Genomic DNA, 18,301 nt, shown 5'->3' on the forward strand with positions numbered 1-18,301 from the left:
GACAGGAGTGCTACGTGAATCTGCCCGCTGTGCACTATGGAACACATCAGTTTAGTTGAGATACCCTTCTGTAGTCATTCGGAGGATGAACACAGCCTCCGAGAGAAGAACCGCAGCTGCACCAAGCGCACCACTATCTCGCATGCCATCATTGCTTGCCGCTGCCATCGTTATCGGCGCTCATGCGGGCAGTGCTCGAGTTGGGCGAAGGCTGCCGAAAGCGTCATGGAATGGTACAGCGAAATGCTACCTGAAACTCAGTCGACCCACAAACCAAGGTAATCCAGCAATAATTTAGTGGAAAAGTTGGAAGGTGAAGACGATATTTTATTCACGACCATGAGCCCTTGAGCTCGATTCTAGCATCGACGTTCGCGATTGCACGGTTACAGGCTCCACCAACACTATCATTTACTCTAATTTGTCGGAGGAAGCTGCAACACTCGTACACTCTTGAACATCTCGAACGAATTCACGCGTGGATTCAAAGTGCGCAGCACACCGTCATGTGCTACGGGTTTGTGATCCGACGCACCACGAGAGACTCCCGATGCAACGAAGCGCTGTCTGCAATGATGGCAGCGCTTGGTCGGTCTGGGAAAATCTCCGTGAATGCGCTGACCCCATGAAGGGTGGCTAGGCCTCTGACCAGCCCCCACCCGAATTCAGAGGGTCCCGCGGAATCGTCGACTACAGCAGTTTACACGTTTACTGCGCCGCCTCCTGAGGAGGGACGTACGATTGCAGCGCCTGCGAGAGATCCTTGATGAGATCCTTGGCGTCCTCGACGCCGATGGACAGACGCACCAGGTCCTCCGGGAACGAGCGCGCCTTGCGCACCTCCTCGGGGATGCTGGCGTGCGACATGGCGCCGGGCAGCGAGATGAGCGAGTTGACGCTGCCGAAGCTCACCGTGATCTTGAAGAGCTTGGTCACCGTCAGCAGGTGCTGCGAGAAGGCGAGCGAGCCGGTGCGGAAGCAGACGACGGAGCCGCAGCCGCGGGCCTGCGAGTCGTGGATCTGGCGGTCGGGCGAGCTCTCGGGGAGCAGACTGGTGTAGTGCACCTTCTGGATGAGCGGGTGGTCGTTGAGGAAGTTGGCGACCTTGGCGGCGTTCTTCTGGGCCGCCAGCACGCGCAGACTCATGGTCTTGACGCCGCGCAACAGCAGCCAGCAGTCGAACGGCGCGAGGCCCGTGCCCTCGGCGTTCTGGTAGAAGTAGATGTCACGGCAAAGCTCCGGGTCCTTGGCGATGACGATACCAGACATGGTGTCACTGTGTCCACAGATGAACTTGGTGGCAGAGTGCACCACGATGTCGGCTCCGAGCTTGAGCGGGTTCTGCAGGATGGGGCTCATCATCGTGTTGTCCACGGATAGCAGGGCGCCGACGGTGTGCGCCGCCTCAGCGAGGCGCTTGATGTCGCAGATGCGCTGCATAGGGTTGGTGGGGGACTCCATCATGACCAGCTTGGTCTTGTCCGAGAGTGCCGCCAGCAGGTTCTTAGGGCCGTCCGGGCCCGAGAGATCGACGTACTTGACGACGACGCCGTTCTTGGTCGCCACCTTGCTGAGCAGGCGGTAGGTGCCGCCGTACGAGTCGTCAGAGAGCACGATCTCGTCGCCGGCGTGCGCCAGGCGAGAGACGGCTGACAGCGCGGCCATGCCACTGGTGAAGGCAAAGGCACGGTGTCCGCCCTCGAGCTCGGCCATCTGACGCTCGAGCGCCGCGCGCGTGGGGTTGCCCGAGCGCGTGTAGTCGTAGGCGCCGAAGGTGGTGCCCGAGGGCTGTGCGAAGGTGGACGTCTGGTAGATGGGCATGGTGGCCGATCCGTGCGGGTCGTCCTTGCAGGCCTCGAAGCTCACGAGGCGCGTGCTCATGTTGAACTCGTCGTCGCCCTCCTCCAGCGTGTTGCGGTTGACGTCCTCAATCTCCAGCGCCTCGTTGCCGTCCAGGTTGGCGCGTGCGCGCTTGGGCGTGGCCTCCACCTCGTGGCGCGGCACGAAGATCTTCTCGGGCTCGGCCTGGCCCGAGCCGGACACGAGCTGCGTCACGTAGCTGCGCTCCAGCATGAACTCGAGGCGCGAGGCCAGCGAGGGTGCGGCGGCGTCTTCTGACGGCGGCGCGCCCTGCTGGTTGGCGGCCACGGGCGACGCGGCACGGGGGGAGCCCGTGGCCTCGGCCTGCTCGCGCTCGGAGCGCAGCGTGCGCTCGGCCTCGAAGAACTGGCGCGTGCGCAGGTAGTCGCACACGAGGTCGAACACCTCGGACTCGCCGAGGCTCTGCTGCAGCGCTGCGGAGGAGGACGCCATGGGGCTGTGCTGTGTGTGCCGGGGGAAGAGGGGACGGTTGTGCTCCTTGTGAGCTCTTGGACGCCAATTCCGGAATGGACGTAAATTTAACCGAAAAGAAAGGCAGAGCACCGGTTAAAACCGGTGTGCTGAGAAGTGGGTGGCCAGACGTGCTGAATTGGTTTGTACGGGGCATTTGAAAATACAGGTCAAACTCAACTGTATTATGAGAGGTCTAATAGTTGTGTGGACCACACCATGGGATTATACAGGGAAGGCTAACTTTTACCACCTGCCACTTTGTTTTGCGGGCGTGCATGAGTGTTTCCCGACGCAGGCGTGTCAGTGCACAGCATAAGTTGGTGCTGTAGTGAGGCTAGTTCCGCAGCAGCATAATAGCTGGCGGAAATGACGGCCAAGCCGCGCGAGAGCTGCGCGCAGCAGTCCTGGCGGCCAAGGCGCGGTGCTTGGTTTGCCTGCCAGGAGATTTTTCCGGGCACCGAAACGGCCGCTCCGCATCTTGCGAGCAGCTGGTATGGAACCGGCTTGAGCAATTAGAACCTGTTTTACTTATTTAGTACCGGTGTATTTGTGTTTTGCACGCAAAATTAGGTGCCACACCTTAATCGAGGTGGTCCACAAAAGTGTCCACCCCATCGCCAAGATGACCCCACCATGGCGAAAGCAGTCTTTGTCAACGACAACTGGTCGGTGACAAGAATTGAGCAAACTGAATTGATGGGACGTCTCAAATGACCGCTCCTCCAAAATGGATGTGTACGTACTGTAATCCGGGGGCAAACCGCTGCATAACGACCGTCGTCGTCGGCAGTGCCGCCCGTGACGTGTCAGCGGTCCACTGGAGCCATCACCTTGCCGATTTGCAGCTGATCCCTTCAACTCGACGAGCCGACGAGCACCGCCCCGCGCGTCCATCGAAGATCAAAGTGGTGCCTGCACCGGTGCTGGTGCGCCGCGGCGATCTGAGACACTGGCACCGTCGTCTTCTTGCCGGTGGCGAAGCTCGCTGCTGCTGCTTGCCCGTTGAGCCAGGATGCGCCACCACAATCGACTAACGAGCCGCTGTTTCGATCCGTTCGTTCACTGCCGCTCAACACCTTGAAGCGCCAACGCAAATGCCAGCACCGTGGCGCTGGCAGCAACCGCACGCGCCCGGGACTCGTACAAGGCACGAGCCCTGGGGCCAGATAGTTGGCTGCTGGGATAGGACATGGCCTTGGCTGGCGGGGCAGGGCGATGCGGTGGCGCTCCCTCATTTGCTGCTGCCGCGTGGATACAAGGTGAAACCGAATGCCAAGCAGATTGATGCACGAGCTGGCAAACGCACTGGGCAGGGGGAATCGATGGCTGCAGCAATCAATCGGGCCAAGGCGCGACGCGATCATAGTCGCAAGGATGAGATTTGCTCGCAGGCAAGGGGCTTTCGCTGCTAGAGAGCAGTGGCGCCCCGATGGCCGGCGCTCATCTGTAAGAGCCTCATCCCAGCAGAGCAGAGAGATGGCTACAGGACGGACGCAATGTGCGACTCGGTACATAACGTTGAAGATTCCGTCAATATTACACAGGACCCCGGAACCTGCGATTTCCACTGTGCGGTCTTGGTAGACGCGCTAGTGGCAGCTCGGATGAATGGCCAGCGGTGCTTGCAGGAAGGCGGCGAGGCAAGCGTCCCGATGTCGCTCGCACCGCTGCAGACCCCACGTTCTGGACATGAAATCCGAATGCTGCGTCAACTTGTCTTTGGAGCTCGTGCTGGGCCGGTAGTTAGAGAGCGGGGAAACTCGTTGGTACCATGCTAACGGACCAGCACGCATGACTTGGTGTAAGCGTGGGACACGTGCAGCTGGGCGGTGCCCAGGCGGTAAGCGCGCGCACGGGGAGGATATCTTTGCGGCCCGCAAATTGCGGACGCATTCCGCTGGTCACAACCGGGCCAGCACCGACGGAACCGCGAGGACCATGTCGACGACTCCTTCGCGCCTGGGCTCGGGGACTCGCTTGGATACGCGTGGAGTGCCGCACACGAGCTGTTTCGCCCAGTTGTCCATTGTAGCGTCGTGAGTGACTTTTTTGACTTGCGCCCAGTATGGCGAGCCCTGTCGCTTTCGGTCGCACTTAGCCGGAGGCGTCCGTTTTTGCCTCTCCGGTCACGTACCTGACCTCATTCGCCCACTTTCGATTTTGCGGGGCGCGGGCGTCGAGCGGCAGCGAGCGGATACTGTACCAAGAAGACAAGTGGAGTAGGCCAGCATGTGCAAGGTGGAGGAGAAGAGCAGCCTGCCGCCCATGGCCCCCGTGGAGCCGCAGGCCACCAAGCCCAAGTTCGTGCTGCCCCACGAGCCGCAGAGCGACTTCCACTGGACGCCCACGGACGAGCCGCACGCCACGCGCCGCAAGCTCATCATGGCCAAGTACCCGGAGGTCAAGAAGCTCTTCGGCCACTGCTGGAAGACCAAGTACATCATCACCGCCACCGTGGCGCTGCAGACGTACCTGGCGCTCACGGCGCAGTACATGTCGTGGCCCGTGTACATGTTCCTCATGTACGTCGTGGGCGGCACGGCCAACCACGCCATGATGCTGGGCATGCACGAGGTGTCGCACAACCTGGCCTTCAAGAAGCCCTTCCACAACAAGCTGCTGGGCATCTTCGCCAACCTGCCCGTCGGCGTGCCGTCCTCCGTCTCGTTCAAGCGCTACCACCTCGAGCACCACCGCTACCAGGGCGAGGACGGCGTGGACGTCGACCTCCCCACGGAGTTCGAGGGCAAGATCTTCACCAACAAGTCCACCAAGCTGCTCTTCGTCATCTTCCAGGTCTTCTTCTACGGCGGCCGCCCGCTCATCGTCAACCCCAAGGTGCCCGGCGTCTGGGAGTTCTTCAACGCCACCGCTTGCCTCAGCTACAACTACGCCATCTACGTGTTCGGCGGCTTCTCGGGCCTGCTCTACCTGCTCGTCGGCACGATGCTCGGCTGCGGCATCCACCCGGTCGCGGGCCACTTCATCGCCGAGCACTACGAGTTCGTGCTGGGCTACGAGACGTACTCGTACTACGGCATCCTCAACCGCGTCACGTTCAACGTGGGCCTGCACAACGAGCACCACGACTTCCCGTTCGTGCCCGGCTCGCGTCTGCACCAGGTGCGCGCTCTGGCCCCCGAGTTCTACGAGAACCTGCCGAGCCACAAGTCGTGGACCAAGGTGCTGATCGACTACGTCATGAACGACAACATCAACGCCTACTCCCGCGTCAAGCGCCACAACCTCTCGGACGAGGTCAAGGACAAGATGAAGAGCGACTAGATGGACGGACGGACGGACGGACCCCGTGGACGCGTCGTGTCGTGCGCGAGGGGAGCGCTGGTGTTGTTGCCCCCGCCCGCTGCAATTTCGATCGGCCGACTCGCGTTTTGTATCAATCCATGTCGCTAGGGATTTTGTGCTAACAAATATCAATAACAACGGCAAATGTATCTTTGAACAAACAGAGCCGTTGCCCCATGCGCTGCGATGACTTCCAGGCATTCACAAGTGATACATCCATGGTGGCCTTGGATCGCGTGTGGAGCATGGTTGACATCTTCACTGTCGATTTGAAGTGAAGCCACCTGCAGTGCCCGGCACATGGCACGGCCCGTGCCGCACCACCAACCACCAGCTGCTGCCTTCAACATGCATAGACGAGTGCGAGGAGGGGCGTGGCACTTGCTTGCTGCGGCGGCCCGCATCGTCCGTCAGTTTGGGATTGCATTCGTGTCTTATTTTTTCCTGCTGAGCTACCGCTACAACCTCCGAAATGCAAACGACATGCATCTCTCACCCTTCACTGTCTCCAATACACTTGGCCTGGCCTCTCTACGCCCGTCTTTCAGCTCGACATGGGTGCCATTCATCTACCTCGCTTGACCATCCTGGCTTGACTTGCCTTGACTAACCTTGACGGGCCTTGGGCGCGTTCGGGTTGCCCAGCGTGAACAAGCGCGGCGCGATGGACATGGCCATGAGCTCCTGGAAGAGCAGCTTGCACGAGTACGGGATGTGGACCTGCGAGATCTGCGTCTTGTTGCGGCACGTGCGGCACTCGAACGTCATCTTGCGCAGGTTGGCGATGGCGATGATACCGCAGATATCGCACACGTGCACGCGGTACGCGTCCGAGTTGGCGAACAGGCGGTCCATGAGGAAGTTGGCCGAGCCGTGCGAGATCAGACAATCGCGCTCCATCTCTCCCATACGCAGACCACCCTCGCGCGCACGACCCTCCATGGGCTGGCGCGTCAGCATGGTCACGGGGCCACGCGAACGCGAGTGGATCTTGTCGTCGACCATATGCTTCAGGCGCTGGTAGAACGTGGGGCCGATGAAGATCTGCGCTGTCAGGCGACGGCCCGTGTGGCCGCTGTACATGACCTCGTTGCCGTGCTTCTGGTAGCCCAGGTTGTGCAGCGTGTCGGCGATGGCCTGCACGGTCACGTCCGTGAACGGCGTGGCGTCACCCTCGTCACCCGTCTGCGACGACACTTTGCCGAGCAGACACTCGACAAGATGCCCCACCGTCATACGCGACGGAATAGCGTGAGGGTTCACGACGATATCGGGCGTGATGCCCTCCACCGTGAACGGCATGTCCTCTTGGCGGTACGTCATACCAATCGTACCCTTCTGTCCGTGACGCGATGCAAACTTGTCACCAATCTGGGGGACACGAATGTTGCGGAAGCGCACCTTGGTAAACTTGAAGCCGTCGGCGTTCGTCGTCAGCATCACGCTGTCGATAATACCGTTCTCGTGCGAACGCAGAGCCGTACTAGCATCACGCTTCTGGTGGCGCTGCTCCAACGAAGAATCTTCCGACTGCGGCAGCGGCGACGTCTTACCGATAATGATATCATTACCACTGACACGCGTGCCAGGAGCCACCAGACCATCGTTGTCCAACTTGTGATAGCTGCCGTGGCGGAGACCCAGGCAGTTCTCGCGGGAGGGCTTCTCGAACTCTTCGCAGTTGGCGCCGCCTGCACCGCCACCGGGGCCGCCGTGCGGGCTCTTGTTCCGCTCTTGGTCAATGTAGCAACGGTAGAACGTGGACCGGAAGAAGCCGCGGTCGATGGCACTCTGGTTCATAATCAAGGAGTCTTCCTGGTTATAGCCCGTGTACGACGCAATACCCACGATAGCGTTGATACCCGACGGCAACTCACGGAAATGCAGGTACTCCATAGCACGCGTCGTAACCAGGGGCTTCTGCGGGTAGTTCAGCACGTTGGCCATGGTGTCCATTCTTGCGCGGAAGTTGGAGCAGTAGATGCCCATGGCCTGCTTACCCATAGCGGACTGGTATGTGTTACGCGGCGACTGGTTGTGGTCCGGGAACGGAATAATACTGGCACAGATACCGAGGATCATGGACGGGTGGATCTCACAGTGCGTGTGGATCTGCGAACCGGTGCCGACGTCCTTGGGCTCCATGGCAATCATACACACTTCCTCTTCCTCGGTATCGATCAGTTCCACGACACCATCCGTCAGCAGGTTGTGCCAGCGGTAGTTTGTGATCTTGTGGTTCTGCAGCTTCACGACCTGCTCCTTCTGCAGCAGCAGTTGGTTGTCCTCCACGATGAACAGCGGACGGCACACGCGGCCAGCGTCAGTGTAAATGCGCAGCTCCTTGTTCATCAGATCGCGAATAACCGACACTTCGGCGTCGATATCCACGCAACGACGCAGTGACCGCAGCGTGCGGATCAGCTCGTTCGGTTCACGGTGCACACCCACCCAGTTACCGTTCACGAAGATCTTGGTCGAGTGCGGGATGATCTGCGGCTTGATCTCCTCCAGGTTTTCTGTTGCCCACTCTTCCAGGAACTCAAGGATGGGAGCCTGCGGCGAACCCACAGAAATGTAGGCCATCAGGGCCAGGTTCTTCACGAGACCGACAGCCTGGCCCTCGGGCGTTTCGGCAGGACAGATCATACCCCAGTGCGTGTTGTGCAGCTGACGCGGCTGGGCCTGCTTACCTTCACGGCCGAGCGGTGTGTTCAAGCGACGCAAGTGCGACAGCGACGACGCGTACGTCAGTCGGTTCAGCACCTGCGAGACGCCGGCCTTCGATGCGCTCTTCTGCATACCCCAGTTGCCCGTGGCCAGCGAGTAGCGCAGACCGTTGGTGATCGTACGCGAGCGGATGGCCAGCGTCAAGTTGAAGTCCTTGCCGTTGTCCACGCACTTCTGCAGGAACGACTTGACGTCCTTGGTCAGCTTCTTGAACAGGATGCGGAACAGGCCGCCCAGCAGCGGGCCGGCCAGATCCAGACGCTTGTTGCCGTAGTGGTCACGGTCGTCCTCGCCGATGCGGCCCAGCGAGCACATGAGCAGCTTGTGCACCACGTAGCCGAGGAAGTAGGCCTTCTTGGTCTCGTTGTGGTCCTCCACGCCGACGTGCGGCAGCATCTCCTTCTGCAGGATGTCCTGCGCGTAGCGGATACGGTCGGCCTTGCTCACGTTGATGGCGCTACCACGACGGCCGATGAAGTCCAGCGCGACCTCCTGCTCCTGGATCACGAAGGCCTCCTCGAGCGACGACTTGAAGCGCTCCATGAGCTCGGCGTCCGAGAAGTCGTAGCAAATGTGCTCGAGGATCTCGCGGTCGGCCACGAAGCCGAGCGCGCGGAAGATGATGACGACGGGGATGTCCTGGCGGATGTACGGGATCACGGCGCGGATCTGGTTGCCCGTGATGGCGCTCTTGCCGCCGCTCTTCTGGTACATCTGCACGTACATGGTGCTCGTGGGGCGCACGCCGTGCTCGACGTGCGAGCGCGTCTCGCAGACCCAGCTGTACTTGGACGCGGCGTTCTTGCGGAAGCAGTAGACGTGGTTGTTGCTCATGCGCTCCTGCGCGATCAGCACCTTCTCGCTGCCGTTGATGATGAAGTAGCCTCCCTGGTCGTACACGCACTCGTTGAGCTCCGTCAGCTCCTTGTCCGTCTTGTGGGTCAGCACGCAGTACTGCGAGCGCAGCATGATGGGCACCATGCCGATGAACTCCTTGGGGGTCTCCACCTGGTCGTACGGGTCCATGTCCTCGAGGTTGGCCGGGCCCGAGGCGGGCGCCTGATACTTCTGGCACACCACGTCCACGTACAGCGGCGCCGAGTACGTGAGGTTGCGCAGGCGCGCCTCGTGCGGGAACATGACGCTTGTGGAGCCGTCGGCCTCCGTCATCGTGGGCTTGGACAGGTAGATCTGGCCGAACGAGATGTTGTAGATGGTGTCCGTGTTGGCCTTGGCCTGGCCGGGCGCGTACTGCGCCTCCGGGTTGATGCGGATGGAGCGCGAGTCGTCCACGAGCTCCTGCATTGTGTTCTGGATGAACTCGTCGAACGAGTCCAGCTGCTGGCGCACGAGGCCCTTCTCCTCGAAGTAGCTCGAGATCACGGCCCACGCGTCCTCCTGGGACACGGCGGAGCCCGCCGCCAGCCCCAGGTCGCCGCCGTCGTCGCGCTCCGTGTCGCTGTCGATCGGGTTCTCCCAGCTCATTGTTGGCGAGACGTGCACGCGACCGATACAATCACCAAATGACTCGAGGGGGCCGGGCGGCGGGCCGTTGGCGGGTTTGAGGTGGGCCACATCATATAGGTAGGGAAATGTGGCCAGGTTCCAGTACACGGAGAGCATTTCTTACGGTAAATTACGAAGAATTACGAAGATTGTCGTGTTTGCATAGTTTGCTGTCGGCACTATTTGTTACCAGCATCTTCATCCGACCCACTAAGCTTACAAGATGCATGGTGAATTATCTTGTCATGTGAGCAAAATGGCGATCTTTTTCATTTGATTCAATCTCAAACTACTGCATACTCCAGATTGTGCGTTTCTACCGTGCTTGGGTGTCTCCCGCGTTTTCGACGCGCATGTAGAAGTAGTAACTACCGGTGGATAACGATGACAATACATCCCGTATCCACCGTGTCGATGATTCTAAGCAAGTCACTGCGAAGAGCTCAGACTCGAGTTCAAGGCACCGTCATACACATCGTCAGTACTGAAGTAGTACGTCTCGGTGTCGACTGAAGCTGTCGGGTTGAACGCAGGCATTTCGTCCACGCACGACTTGTCCAGGCCTTCCATATCGCCCTCGTTCTTGACAAACGAAGCAAGTATCTTCCCACCGCAAGTTGGGGACCAAACATCCTCTGGATCAAGCTGGGTCCACACAAGCGCTCCGTGGATGGAAGTGTTGAACGTAACCAGCTCCTTTCTGTCCCCATCCAGCGCTTCCAGCAAGTATTTGTGAGGCGTCTGCGGGTCCAACTTGCTACTCAGGAGCAGCACGCTGGCCTGACTGGGGATCTTGGCGCTCTTGTTCCAGTACTCGTCACGTTCGTAGATGATCCCATTGGCAGAATAGTTGCCGTAGTGGAGTTCATCTGAGTCTTCTTTAGAGAAAGCGCAGTAGAGAAGGTCGAATGCGTACAATCCAGAGGTGACATTTTTGTCGGTGAATCTTTTTCCCATCTCGGACAGCGTAGGCGTCGGAGTTTCCCACATTTCCGAGAATACGATGAGATAATAGAGCAATGGCGAGTAGTATGCGGCACTCTGCGTAGTGGCGGTGACGTACTCCATGAAACGTTTCGTGAAGTAGGTCAGGACGTCGACGTCTTGTTCGTTGCAGCGCTGGGATCGGTACACGACCGGTGGGATGAGTTTCCGCAGATCCGCATCCATCAACATTTCACCGAGCATATCTCTCAGCGTAAAGGAGGGCAGAGCATCGTCTCCCAGAGTTTTCACGTTGTCCATGACGGTTGCGCAAGTCGAGTTTGGGTCCTTGTCGAAGTCTGCGAGCAACTCTGGAAGAGCTGTAGGCAGCGTCTGTGGTTGCTTGAAGTGGCTGCTGCAGATAGTGTCTTCAGAGCACAACTCCAAGAACCGGTCGCCCACTTCACCATAGTCCGTTTCCCACATCGACATGTACTCAAACTTGCCGGGTGGCGCCCCCGACGCCGTCGCAACGCCGTCCAGAACGTACCCCGTCACCGTCGGAGGATTCAGATGCATCAAGCGTTCCACCAGCATTGTTTCGTAGCTGGCGCCATACACAATCGTATTGGCTCCATTCGTGTACTGCGAGATGAAGGTCACCACATCAGTGGCTGCACTGGTGCGAGGAGAGATCGCCGTACTTATCTTGAAGGTCTTGGGCACAAGAAGCAACTTCTGACGGGTCGATCTCCTTGCCATTCGGAGATCCGGTGGTCGTAGCTTCCGCCGCGACGCAGTCCAAGAACGTGCTACGACCCGTACCGCGGTGGTCCATCGTGTAGATATTGGCTGTCCCATTCAGCTGGTAGAGCAAACTCAACAGCGGATTTTCCACTGGAAACGGTGAACACAACCAAGTTAATAAAACTAAAATGGAATTTTTTTTTTGAGTGAGTACGTACTGACAGAGGAGGAGTATCCGGGACCACCTTGCAGGAGCCAGACGTTCGTAGTGGTCTTGGGACCACCGTTCGTTGCCGGCATGCGCTTCACGAAGACGTCGATCGTCGGGTCGGCGAACTCTCGAGACTGGCGTCTCACAGATTCCAGGGTAGCACAGCAGTGCATTGAAGGTGGCACACTCGGATTCCTCTTCGTTTGGGCTTCCTTCGTCGGAGAAGGTGTAGTCATAGCAGTTATACCAGCCATTCAGTCGCGTCTTGACGATAGTGTTGGACGCCGAGGCATGGACGCCAGCACAAATACTTAAGTAGCTAGTAGTGGCGCATTGGCAGAGAGCTGGCAAATTCGAAAATGGTTGGGACTCGAGGCAACCGGGTTTGGTTGATTGGCACCATGGTACTTGAAGTGTTTGAAGGAGGATTCGCTCTGGTGCCATCACTTTAATCTCGTTGTCGCAGTTGGTTGGACAGTGAGGCTCTGACACAGCGTTGAGCGATGCCTGAACTGCTACAGTACTAAAGCGTCACGTTGTTTGCGATGATACTGTTCCTTGAATCACGATGAGATGAGCAAAATTCACGATGGGCTTCGTGCTTGTATTATTACGAAAATATCTAGTGGTGACAGGATATGTATTACTGCCCCTCCCTGATCGATTACGCGTTAATAGACACGACTCGTAATACACCCGTTCATGCTCTGTTTGGGTAGCACATGTACAAGTAAAGATAAAAAAGATTTTCTTACCGTCGATAAAAAAACACCGGGGGAAACCCCTTGCATGCACCATAATTCCTATGTATGCTCCCATTCGTATCCACAAGCCATCGTGAATACGTTTGTACTACAGTCTGTAAACCGTTTTTAAAAACACCAGCTATTTTTTAAAAAAATAGCTGGTTCTATGGCGTTCACGGCTTTAGAATAAGTACTGCTACCGCAGCTCAGTAAAAAAAATCAAAATGTTTTATAACCGAGACACATTGTACTTCTCTAGCCATGTTGCGTTGTATATACTTCACCCAAGTACCACAAAATAGCGAATGAAAAAAAATGCACAAACTATGACAGTAATTCATCAACTTTTCTTCAAAACAACACTCGGCTGCGCGACCGAGACGGGTATATCGGATTGGTCTGCAGTACATGTAGATATGTACGAAATGAGAGAATACTGTACGCAGAGATCATGCGGTTTTTCCGTTTTCTTTCTTATGTCTACATTGTACCAACGCGTAATCGACCAGGGAGGGGTAGTAATACATACCCCTGTCATCAAATACGGAGCCTTCACGAAGTCCATAGTGAACAACGTAACGCTGAGCTGACAAGACAGTTCAAGCACAATTCAACGCTGTGCCAAGGAGCTCGTTGGCAACGGAAGTCCAATCAACTGCGATAGTACGGGTAAAATGAAGACTTCAAATACTTCAAGTACCATGATGCCAATCAACAAACCCGGTTGCCTCGAGTCCCAACCATTTTCGAATTTGCCAGCTCCCTGCCAATGCGCCACTACTAGCTACTTAAGTATTTGTGCTGGCGTCCATACCTCGGCGTCCAACACTATCGTCAAGACGCGACTGAATGGCTGGTATAACTGCTATGACTACACCTTCTCCGACGAAGGAAGCCCAAACGAAGAGGAATCCGAGTGTGCCACCTTCAATGCACCGCTGTGCTACCCTGGAATCTGTGAGACGCCAGAGTTCGCCGACCCGACGATCGACGTCTTCGTGAAGCGCATGCCGGCAACGAACGGTGATCCCAAGACCACTACGAACGTCTGGCTCCTGCAAGGTGGTCCCGGATACTCCTCCTCTGTCAGTACGTACTCACTCAAAAAAAAAATTCCATTTTAGTTTTATTAACTTGGTTGTGTTCACCGTTTCCAGTGGAAAATCCGCTGTTGAGTTTGCTCTACCAGCTGAATGGGACAGCCAATATCTACACGATGGACCACCGCGGTACGGGTCGTAGCACGTTCTTGGACTGCGTCGCGGCGGAAGCTACGACCACCAGGTCTCCGGATGGCATCGAGTTCGACCCGTCGGAAGTTCCTGCCTGTGCCCAAGACCTCCAGAACAAGTAAGGTGCTCGACCAGTTTACCGCAATGTTTTACTTTTTCCGCGGAAAAATGGTCATAACTTTTTTTCTAGACATCCTCTCAGAAATTTAAAAATATGCCGCAAATCTACAGAAACTCGTCTACAACAAGGTGATCTTGTCGTGGTTCTAGTGTTTTGTAAGCGAGCTACCTGCATCAAGGAAAAACCAGGATGCTTTGACGAGCGCCGGCCAGTTTAGCGCAGCGAAACATATTGGGGTTTGTATGACGAAGCATCCCCATTGCAGAAAACGCGTAATGTGTTACAGGAAGAGACAAAGTCTGTACGCTCTTCACCAAAGTGCGTACTTTTTTCACCACAAGGGCCAAGGGGGATGCTTCGTCATACAAACCCCAATATGTTTCGCTGCGCTAAACTGGCCGGCGCTCGTCAAAGCATCCTGGTTTTTCCTTGATGCAGGTAGCTCGCTTACAAAACACTAGAACCACGACAAGATCACCTTGTTGTAGACGAGTTTCTGTAGATTTGCGGCATATTTTTAAATTTCTGAGAGGATGTCTAGAAAAAAAGTTATGACCATTTTTCCGCGGAAAAAGTAAAACATTGCGGTAAACTGGTCGAGCACCTTACTCATGGAATGATCGAGTATCGTGGGGTCCAACTTGCGCCATGAAGATACTTACTTCGTACGCCAGGAACAAGGGCGACCTGAAGGGGCGGGACAAGTCGTGCATGGCCGAAATGCCGGCGTTCAACCTGACGGCCTCGATGGCCTACCGGGCCTACTACTTTAGTGCCGACGACATGTACGACGGTGCCTTCAACGAAAGTCTGAACTCGTCCCAGTGAGTTTCTTTACAAACCTGGGGAAACGATCGACGTACATGTAGGTACTACTAGAGGTACAGTGACAACACCAAAAAAGCTAGAACCGCATGGTTACGAGGGGTTTAGAGGCTTGAATAGAATCTACAGAACATGTAGTTCAACAGATACCAATCCTCGCCATACGATAAGCAATGCAGATATTCCGTCTTGCATTTTCCAGATATGAACTGGGTTTATGTGGCAGTAATGAGGCCCATTACCTGAAATGGCAACATTGGCGGGCGTGGTCTTCCCCAGAAATCCTGCTACTGGGCATATACACATGTTTACAGATACATGTACAGATATCGTGACAAGCTCACGGAGTGGAGTGCAGTACGTGGCAAACTTTCCTGAGCGACGGTTGTCGTGCTGCGTGGATGAGGTATGTACAACTAACCAAGAAGTGCTGTCCACGAGAGGCAGATGACGGGTGAGGCGTTGCAGTTTCGGGACGATAGTCCGTCGTCACCACTTAGCATGAGTATGACGCTTTCATATGATATGAAAGCGTCACTTTCTTAGCAAACCTACGATTAAATACCGGTAATGGTCGGTACTACTAGGCTGTGGTCGCCTCGCGTCTCACGCCGTTGGCCGCTCGAAGCATTAGCAACTGGCGCCTCGCATGTCTGTCCGCCAGCCTGTCGCCGAGCTGTCAGCTTCGCCAGCAGCAACGGCATAGCGTGCACCTGTTCTTGTGCCGCTGAAAAAATGGCCGTCCACCCTGCGTCGTTTGTTTGCAGGGACTGGCATAGAGCAGATGGACACAGCCACCTATACAAAACACGCTCCTTCCGACTCGAAACCGCAAGTAGTATCAGCGTGAGTACTTAGTCGAAAACGAAAGGGAACCGGTACGTGATCGGTATTACACAAGTGAAACTCAGCACTCTTTCAACACAACGCGAAAAGGAGACACGCGAGGCCTCTCCCCCCTCCTAGGCGCCTGAAGCACAGTACGGAACGCGCCAGTCGAGGCTCAAGCAGCGCACAGCAGTCTGCTGCTGTAGAACGCCCTACCTCCCCTCTACACCCCCCCCACAGGACCCCCCCCCCTTCCCCCTTCCCCCTTCTCCCTCTTCTGCAGCCATGGCGTCGGTCGCGTGCATCCAGTGGATCCGCGACGAGCTGGAGGCGCACGGCGACCTCAAGGAGCTGAGCCCGCCGCTGGTGGAGACCAAGTCGCTGTGCGAGTTCGTGACGGACGGCCGCGCGCTGTGCCTGCTGACCAACGCCGTGCTGGAGGGCGAGGAGAACGAGCTGCCCAAGAAGCTGCAGCGCTCGCTCAAGCAGCTGAGCAAGTTCCACGCGCTCGAGCGCGTGCAGTTCTTCATCAAGTGGTGCCGCACGCGCGCGCTGCTGGAGGAGCACCAGGTCTTCACCACGGTGCAGCTGCTGGACGAGGTGAACGAGACGGCCGTGTCCGAGACCATCGTGGCGCTGCGCAACAAGACGCGCCCCGGGCTGCGCGCCTCCAACCCGCTGTCGCAGTACTACTTCGACGGCGACAGCAATAACAACGCGGCCGGCCGCGCGTCCACGAGCAGCACCACGAGCACGGGCAGCGGCAGCGGCGCCAACAACGCCAACCGCCTCAGCTCCTTCCTCAACAAGTTCCCGTCGGCACCTGTGGTGGCCACCAAGGCCTCGCAGCCCAAGCCGCCCATGTCGGGCCACCGCGCGTCCCTCACGTCCAGTGTGGCCAGCAGCAACCCGTCCCCGAGGCCCGACCTGGAGGACCCCGTGCCGGCGGACGAGGACAACAACAACAAGTCGAGGCTGCGCATCCCGTCCATCTTCAGCAAGAGCAGCAGCAACGGCAACAACAATGCCACTCCCCGCAGCAGCGTGCTGAGCAACCCGTCGTCCACGGCCTCCACGGCCAAGGAGGAGGGCAACGAGGCGCGCTCCCGCTCGTGGTCCAGCAAGCTCTCGGCCTTCTCGCGCAGCGTCTCCACGTCGTCCAACGCGTCGGCCCCGCAGTCCACGCCCACGCCCATTACCCCGTCGGCTGGAGAGCAGGGCCACAACACGCCGACTTCGTCGCCGCCTGCCTCCCCGCACAATAGAGTGAGCATCCCCTCGGCCTTCTCGGCACCGGCTCCTGCTGCCCCCAAGTCCATGTCGAAGCTGTCGGCGTTCTTGAGCAGCGTTGAGCCGTCGTCGTCGGTGGGACCCGCGTCGAGTGCGCCGTCTCAGGACAAGAAGGCGCCGGAGCCGGCCGTGGAGGCCACGCCCGAGGATGACGAGGAGCCTGCGATTGAGGACAACCAGGCGGAGGAGGAAGCCGAGCACACGCCCATTGAGGAGGAGGTCCCTGCTGAAGAGAGCGCCACGCCCGAGGTCGAAGCCGTGCATGAGCCGCTGGAGAAGCCGCCCTCAAGCTCCAAGCTGTTCGCCTTCCTGCAGGCCGTTGAGCCGGCTAGCGTCGACCCGCCGAAGGTGGAGGTTGAAGCTCCGGAGGAAGACGACGATGACTTCGTTGCAGTGGAAGCGGAGGAGGCCGTTTCGACGGAAGAGGAGACCCCGGCCGTGGAGGAGGAAGTCGCCCCTGTTGAGAAAGAGGAAGAGGCTCCCGTGGAGAAGGAAGTAGTCGCAGCTGAGAGCGAGGAAGTGCAGGAACAGGCGGTCGAGGAAGTTGCAGAAGCCGCCCCTGAGGTGCACGACGAGGTGGTGGAGGAGACTCAGGTGGAAGTATCCAAGGAAGTGGCCTCGGACGAGGAGATCGAGGAGGCTCCTGAGGACGAAACCCCGGAGAAGTTGGAAGTGGAGGCTGCTGCTGTCGTAGAAGCCGCTACACCCTCACCGGAGCTTGTCCAGGAGAACGAGCGTCTCGCCGCGGAGAACGAGGCTCTTGCTCAGAAGCTGGAAGTCGCTGAAACTGCCGTTTCAACAAAGGACACAGAGCTGGAGGCGCTCAAGCAGGAGCTCGAGCAGCTGAAGGCACAGCTTGCGGAGGAGCAGGCCAGTGCACACGAGAAGATTCAGTCAGCAGAGAAGAAGCAGGAGTCGCTCGCCGCGGAGGCTGCCGAGGCCCGTGCCGAGCTGGCCAAGTCGCAGAAGGACGCCAGCGACGCAGCATCGGCTGTGAAGGAGGCAAAGGAGGCAAAGAGCCAGGTGGAGGAGCTGTCCACGCAGAACGAGAGTCTGAAGTCCGACTTGGCGAGCCTCCGTGAAGAAGTACAGACCCTCGAGCAGTCCGTGCAGCTCGCGCGCGACAGTGAGGAGGCAGCAAGGTACGCGGCGCAGGTCGCGTTTGCAGCTCGTGACTCTGCGGACGAGGTGAACCAGCAGTTGAAGGACCAGCTCGCGCAGCTCGAAAAGTAGACCAGGACACTGTAGGCCAAGCATGTACGCAAAGATCAAAGGCCAAAGAAGCGTGAGGTAACGAGATGATTAATTTTGAATTGGTTTCATACTGATTGCTGCTTGCCCCTGTCGAAGATGGGAGCTCTGAAGCTAGATGGAGTCTGTCTGGTATCCTGCCAGACTTCGTCGTAGGACCAACGCGCCAGCGAAGCCCACGATCATATAGAGGACGACTACGACGGCGAATAACCCCAGGAGGTGCAGAGTGCTGCGCAGATACGCCTGC

The 18,301-nt window shown here is 57.7% G+C and overlaps 7 protein-coding genes across 7 annotated transcripts; 4 read left to right on the forward strand and 3 right to left on the reverse strand.

Annotated features, from left to right (window-relative positions):
* Positions 1 to 308: 308 nt before the first annotated feature.
* Positions 309 to 2,313, reverse strand: PHYSODRAFT_559054 (hypothetical protein; the record flags this gene model as incomplete). Its single annotated transcript, XM_009527260.1, has 1 exon — positions 309 to 2,313. The coding sequence occupies one exon, from the start codon at positions 2,311 to 2,313 to the stop codon at positions 709 to 711; it is 1,605 nt and encodes a 534-aa protein (XP_009525555.1). The 3' UTR covers positions 309 to 708.
* Positions 2,314 to 4,514: 2,201 nt separating this feature from the next.
* PHYSODRAFT_543976 (fatty acid desaturase family, Zn-binding site) lies at positions 4,515 to 5,801 on the forward strand. Its single transcript, XM_009527261.1, has one exon. The coding sequence runs from the start codon at positions 4,564 to 4,566 to the stop codon at positions 5,617 to 5,619; it is 1,056 nt and encodes a 351-aa protein (XP_009525556.1). The 5' UTR covers positions 4,515 to 4,563; the 3' UTR covers positions 5,620 to 5,801.
* Positions 5,802 to 6,246: 445 nt separating this feature from the next.
* On the reverse strand, positions 6,247 to 9,855 carry PHYSODRAFT_262616 (hypothetical protein; the record flags this gene model as incomplete). Its single annotated transcript, XM_009527262.1, has 3 exons — positions 6,247 to 9,399; positions 9,448 to 9,732; positions 9,778 to 9,855. The coding sequence occupies 3 exons, from the start codon at positions 9,853 to 9,855 to the stop codon at positions 6,247 to 6,249; spliced, it is 3,516 nt and encodes a 1,171-aa protein (XP_009525557.1).
* Positions 9,856 to 10,305: 450 nt separating this feature from the next.
* Positions 10,306 to 11,994, reverse strand: PHYSODRAFT_262624 (hypothetical protein; the record flags this gene model as incomplete). Its single annotated transcript, XM_009527263.1, has 3 exons — positions 10,306 to 11,479; positions 11,505 to 11,697; positions 11,766 to 11,994. The coding sequence occupies 3 exons, from the start codon at positions 11,992 to 11,994 to the stop codon at positions 10,306 to 10,308; spliced, it is 1,596 nt and encodes a 531-aa protein (XP_009525558.1).
* Positions 11,995 to 13,319: 1,325 nt separating this feature from the next.
* On the forward strand, positions 13,320 to 13,589 carry PHYSODRAFT_441383 (hypothetical protein; the record flags this gene model as incomplete). The annotated part of the gene is made up of 1 exon (XM_009527264.1): positions 13,320 to 13,589. A coding segment is annotated over one exon (270 nt), but the record flags the coding sequence as incomplete, so codon positions are not given.
* Positions 13,590 to 13,672: 83 nt separating this feature from the next.
* PHYSODRAFT_504462 (hypothetical protein) lies at positions 13,673 to 13,858 on the forward strand (the record flags this gene model as incomplete). The annotated part of the gene is made up of 1 exon (XM_009527265.1): positions 13,673 to 13,858. A coding segment is annotated over one exon (186 nt), but the record flags the coding sequence as incomplete, so codon positions are not given.
* Positions 13,859 to 15,795: 1,937 nt separating this feature from the next.
* On the forward strand, positions 15,796 to 18,110 carry PHYSODRAFT_543981 (hypothetical protein; the record flags this gene model as incomplete). Its single annotated transcript, XM_009527266.1, has 1 exon — positions 15,796 to 18,110. One exon carries the CDS (start codon positions 15,796 to 15,798, stop codon positions 18,031 to 18,033), a length of 2,238 nt encoding a protein of 745 aa, XP_009525561.1. The 3' UTR covers positions 18,034 to 18,110.
* Positions 18,111 to 18,301: the final 191 nt, after the last annotated feature.

This window comes from Phytophthora sojae, assembly GCF_000149755.1.
Source record: "Phytophthora sojae unplaced genomic scaffold PHYSOscaffold_4, whole genome shotgun sequence".
NCBI classification, from domain to species: Eukaryota; Oomycota; class Peronosporomycetes; order Peronosporales; family Peronosporaceae; genus Phytophthora; species Phytophthora sojae.

Coding starts and splice junctions, on each gene's coding strand:
- PHYSODRAFT_543976 (XM_009527261.1), top strand. CDS start 4,564: ATGTGCAAGGTGGAGGAGAAGAGCAGCCTGCCGCCCATGGCCCCCGTG.